Below are 5,885 nucleotides of genomic sequence, written 5' to 3'. Positions count from 1 at the left end.
GATCTAGCAGGTTAGTTTTTCCGCGAGATGCAGCGATTGCATCTCATTTCCCTAGCCGGTTACATCATGTGTGATTATGCGCTCGACTACTTCGTCGGATTATTAGGCATATGCTTCGATAAATAAATGCGATTTATAATGCGTCGTTGATATTCTCGCTTTCGCTGCCGTTGTTTACGTTCGTCGTTATAACTGTCTCGTGTCTATCTCTCTGTATTGACCTTTTTTTCTGCCTCGAACAACTAAGCAGTCTTCGCGCTGATTTAGCTATATTCGATATTTTTCACGAGAGGGATTTATATGTGCTATTTTTTTACGTAAAAGAAAAACTGTCGTTTATATTTAAATTACAGCTAGGGTAGTGGCGATAAAGTCGCTACAAAATAATAAAAATAATAATCACAAAAAAACATAAAAAATAATTATAAGGGTAATTTTCCTATTATTTCTTTAAAAAAAAAACAAGTTAGAAGAAATGTAAAAGAACTACTTATATAATTACATGTAAAATTATACATAATTTTATATGATGACATCGAGAAACAGATACGTTATATACTTGAAAACATACTCTCTCTCTCTCTCTCTCTCTCTCCCTCCCTCTCTCTCTCTCTCTCTCTCTCTCTCTCTCTCTCTCTCTCTCTCGCACAATGCTTCCGTAATGAGAAAACAGCGTAATATTGTTCCACAAAGATCTTGTATTACCTCGTAAAAGAAAAGAAAAGTGAAACTGATAAAGCCACTTGGAGTCATGTTGAGGACAATGATATTTGAACGGAACTGCTGACAGTGTCCCGATATTGTCATGAAATTGTCCAACGAGGGAGTCTCAGAATTGCCAATTATGTCAAACCACTTTGATTTAATGACCGACGTAAATATTCGATATGATGACGCGGCGAACAACAGGAGCTGTGTTCTTGTCAAGTATACGTAGAACAATGACGAGTGAAACTCGCTTTTGCAGAGAAACGTAAACACTTCAAGAGTAGGCAAAATTGTTCGCACACGAGCGGCACACGAGATTTTAACGCGCGCATGACGAACTTCGGAGCAATCGGAGCATCGGAGAACGGAGACGAATCTGACGAATTGCAAAGTAGGATCAACGCGAAGTCTACACGCGCTGTCCGCTCTGACTCGCCATTCATATCAACTTATATCACCGGTAGCCAATGAGGATTGTCAATTGACGGTTCTATATTACAGAATCATTATGATGTAACGAGTATGGGCCACCTCCATTGTAGTTCGCGCACTTTACGTGTAATAGAAAATAATTAGCGATTAAGGAATGTTCAACTTCAAGTTTCGTCAAATTACTTTATTATCTCGTACCATAAGCAAATTAAAAATAAAAGGTTGTTTCACAACCTTTTCTGACTGTTCATTGTATAATTTTATGTTTTTATTTTTGACATCTTTATTTTTGTATGTACTGATATGATGGTCAAATCTTGACCGAAACTTCTACATTGTCATATTATAATTTTAAATATATGTCTTTCGCTTAAGATCTAGTGCTGTAGCTGAATGCTTCCTTTTATTGATATATTTTATTTTGTTTAGTTGACTCATGTAATTCCTCGTAGCAATTTATATATTGATATATAAATTTGCTAATTCTTTTAATATTTACTTCAATGACCGACATGTCATACTTATTATTTAAATTGTGTCAATTATTCCCTGCTAAAAATGCCAAGCATGTATATGAATTTAGACATCTGATTAAATGTTACTTGCACCGGAAATCCTGTTATATCCAAAATACATTTGGAGTTCCAAATAAGTTTCACGTCAACTCTTGTCTGTAAATCATATTTTGTGAGACGCATATTTAAAATTCCAGATAATGCAAGATAAATTCGTTTATTTTCTGTTTTTATTGAGTACTTCATACAATTACAAATCCATCTTTTATTGGGAAATCCATAAGAAATTGTTACTAATTTAAAGACAGGAATATTTACATAAACCGAATTATGTTATTTCCTGCTAAAAACCAGTAAACTTTATATTACAAATTTCTTGCAATACCTAACGCATTTGGAATTGCAGATGTAAACAGACAACATTTTTATCTGAAAATCCAACTATACTATGAAATAGAAATGCTTATATAACCAGATTTTATACTATTTTGAATAAATTTTATGTTAGATAAAGATTGACTTGTCTATGTCTATTCTGATGTGAGCGTATATACTTTTTTCGACATAATTGGAATTTTTAGCAGGATTCCCTATCATATGTTCAATAAGATCTTTCCAATTTGCAATTAATTTATAATGTTAATTGAGACCTTATTATTATTTGATCGAATGTTTTAAAACAATTCCTTTTCGTGTTCGAAGTGAATCATCATCTGTCATTAGTTTTCCTTATTAATACATATTTTTTATACTGTGTAGTTTAATGTTTTAACAGAATGTACAACATCTACAAATTTAATTGTGACTTCTCTTTAGACATGCAAAGGACAAAATTTTAATGCTTTTATTGCTGAAGAAAACTCCAAAGATACTCGATACATTCGAAGATTATTGGATAAAGATTCGAGAATTAATTTTGCGTAATTACTAATTAACACAATCGCTCTGGTTTTGAATTCTTTTTTTTGTTTGAATTTGGGAGAGTCTATTGTGGAAGATTATTTGTGAGATATTTCTGAAAACTTTCGGTGTTGTGTGAGTTTATTTAAGAATCATCTTAAATACAACAAGAGATTTATTAATTTTTCTAAAATAATGCGTCAAATTTTTCTAAAATTATGCGTAAATAAATTCATTCGCTTAATTCACTATCTCGTCACATTTTTAATCACTTAGAAGGACGTACGCCTTTCCTGAGAAAACATTTTTCTATCGGTTTAACTAGAGGATACAAAGATTGACTATTTTTAAATGACAAAATATCATCGATTTTCTTAACTTCTTCATCAATTGATAAATTGGTAGTTTCTTCAATTGTGCTATCAGATGAGCTTTTTTCCAATGACGTCGATATTACATGTATCGACAATTTACATCGATCCTTATTATGTACATTTTCCTAGAAGATTTTACATGATATACAGGAGATTTACATGATTACGTAGAAGTAGTATATTAACGTTTCAACTACTAAAGTTATTTTTCTCAACAGTTATATCTCATAAAATAATTATTTTATATTCTCTATTTTTACAATAAAATATTTTTCTTGCGAAATAACGTCAAATGATAATTTTGTATATAAGAGTAAATTGATTACCTTAAAAAAATTAAGTAATTGCTGCCGTGATATCGTCTTTAAGTAAGCCACTTCAATATTTATTCGATCGAAGTTATATTGTTGGAATTGGATCTCATTCCAGTACAAGTCACACCTTGCAGTCAAATTGTTTGGTTTTCCAAAAAGTAATATAGCTAAAGCTTTCTTATGTTCTTCAAATTGTTCTTCTGTCATAGTAGATATGTGATTCTGGAATTTAATTATTAGTAATATTCACTTTAACAAAAATACAGAAATATATTCATCACATAAAAACATAAAGTAATATAATTGATTATGATATTATACGATACTGTGTGAAAAATGTAAGAAAAGAAAATGTAGTTTCATTAATCAATGCATTAATATGTACTACTATTTTGTACATTGTTGAGAAGTTTGAATCGATTGGATTATTGTATATATCACATGTTATGTGTTTCAAACAGTTCACTCAAATTTTTGTGACTATTTAACATAAGATGAACGTGGTAGAAAACAACACGGACATTATCCATTAAAAAACAATTATAAAAAAGATACTTATAAATTTAATATTGACACAGATTATAAACAAAGGTATATTTTTTAGTATAATTTACATTTCTGATATATTAAATTAACTAGAATTTCATTCAGTCATTTTGGGTTTTAAAATACATTGTTTTTACGGTACTTGTTGACTTACTGATAAATTATGTCATTTTGGTAAGAAACATACTAAGAAACATTAAATATGAATTTAACACAACATTTTTAAATAACATAATCGTTATATTATATTAACACACGAATATGTTAAAAAATTTAACACAAACGATTAACAAGAACATAAGTGGATTTCACACAAATACACAATATTTTTTACTACATAAGATATGATTATACTTACCAACATGGAGTCTAAAAATAAATTGATTCGTTTTTCGATGTATTGCGGGTGTTTATTGCTTTGTACAACGATTTGCAAGCCTTGTATTCCAATCGATCTACGTATATCACTAAATATTATATAGCCTAATTGCTCATTAATTCTTAAAGTATTACAGCAAGGTTCTTTAATAATTTGCGCTATGAGCATTGACAGCATATTTGACTCTGTTGAGTGTAAACCAGTTGGATAATATACCAATGTACAAGAACTTTTATGAAAATTATTTTCTGCTTCAAACAGAAAATGGCAACCTGTAAAAACATATGACATACTGTTACAAATTGCTGCATACTACATCATATAAACAATATTAATTTAAAATCTAATTTTATTTCTAAGATAAAAATTTTATTATAAATAAAAAAATGACTTCAATAACAATTAATTTTGTGTTACTTCTATTTTAATCTTTTTGAATATAAAAAAGGAATATACTTTATATATTTCTTTTCTGTATTAAAATAGATTAGGTTGTTTATTTTCATAGTTAAAAATTTTTTCTGTAATAAATCTAGCATTTATACGCAATTATTAGAAAATAATAAAATTTTTCCTGTTCAAATTCTTTAATGGCCAATTATACCAACGTTACTTTAACTCTAAGTAAGGAACTTAGATTTCTCTACTTCTCCCTCGGTTTTTAAAAAATCCATGGAGTAGAAAGGAGATTACATTAAAGCAGCCGGTTTTAAAAAAGGGTCGATTGAAGCTTCGGAAAATCAGAAGATGATTTTCCGAAGAACAGATCCGAGTAAACCGAGTAAAGGTCGGAGAAAAACTGTGAACTAGAAGATTTTCCAACAGTTCGTGTGCGCTCACTAATATCAGATGTTTGAAATATTGAGCTTATTGATCCATTCACATTTTAATCAAATAGTGTAACTTTTTATATAAATTAGGATTTGCGTAACAAAAATAAAATGTGCATATGTGTATATGTGTAGTGCACATCATCATGCAGTTCAGATAATATTTTCAACTTTTTCTTTAATATTCTCGATGTACATTTTTCGAATCCGTGTTTTAAGACTATGTTCAATTTTTGAGTTCTATCTTCTTTTTATTCCGCGAGAAGATTAAAGTATCGTTAGTGCAATCGGCATAAGCATATTAATTTTTTCAAATTATGATAAATGAAATTTGGTCATGTTATATACTTACCATTTTCTAATTTAATTTCACGGGGCAATATTAGTTGCTGTTCTAACAAGGGTATTATGTTGGGCACTCCAGTTGTCAACTTAGACTCAATTAGTTTAAGTATATCTGTAGCTTCCGTTACAGTCACATTACCATGTATTAAGCACTCGACGTGCACCTTACTGAGTAGCTGTGGTATAAACTGCTGGAGTCCCTCGACATTTAAATCTATCACAGAATAAATAATATAATCAGAAATATATCATAGAAATATTATGTATATGTGCTGTATATCATTAATATGCGCTGTAATCGTGCTAAAAACTAAAAGTAATTTAGAAAAAAAAGAAAAAAAAATAATTTTTTACAAGAACAACGTAAAAGTACAAGTTCTCTTTTATGCTTACAGATAGTAGCTTCCAGGTATTCTTTGTTGAGCCAAGTTTGCTTTGTTAATAGGGTTATAAGATAATTGACAGCATGTTCATAAGGCTGTTCAGCATCAAAATTTTGCAAGATCCTGATATACTGTAATAATTCTACATAAATATGTTAG

The 5,885-nt window shown here is 29.7% G+C and overlaps 1 protein-coding gene across 1 annotated transcript in view; it reads right to left on the bottom strand.

Annotated features, from left to right (window-relative positions):
• Nucleotides 1-2,823: 2,823 nt before the first annotated feature.
• LOC108752431 (insulin-degrading enzyme-like) overlaps nucleotides 2,824-5,885 on the bottom strand; it is a 7,446-nt gene continuing 4,384 nt past the window's right edge. The window contains 5 exon segments of the mRNA XM_018493236.1: nucleotides 2,824-3,054; nucleotides 3,256-3,465; nucleotides 4,148-4,440; nucleotides 5,351-5,557; nucleotides 5,737-5,857. Of these exon segments, the coding sequence (XP_018348738.1) occupies nucleotides 2,824-3,054; nucleotides 3,256-3,465; nucleotides 4,148-4,440; nucleotides 5,351-5,557; nucleotides 5,737-5,857 (1,062 nt within the window).

This window comes from Trachymyrmex septentrionalis, unplaced genomic scaffold, assembly GCF_001594115.1.
Source record: "Trachymyrmex septentrionalis isolate Tsep2-gDNA-1 unplaced genomic scaffold, Tsep1.0 scaffold60, whole genome shotgun sequence".
NCBI lineage: Eukaryota > Metazoa > Arthropoda > Insecta > Hymenoptera > Formicidae > Trachymyrmex > Trachymyrmex septentrionalis.
The sequence above is the reverse complement of the archived record's forward strand: the minus strand, read 5'-3'. Positions and strand labels throughout refer to the sequence as shown.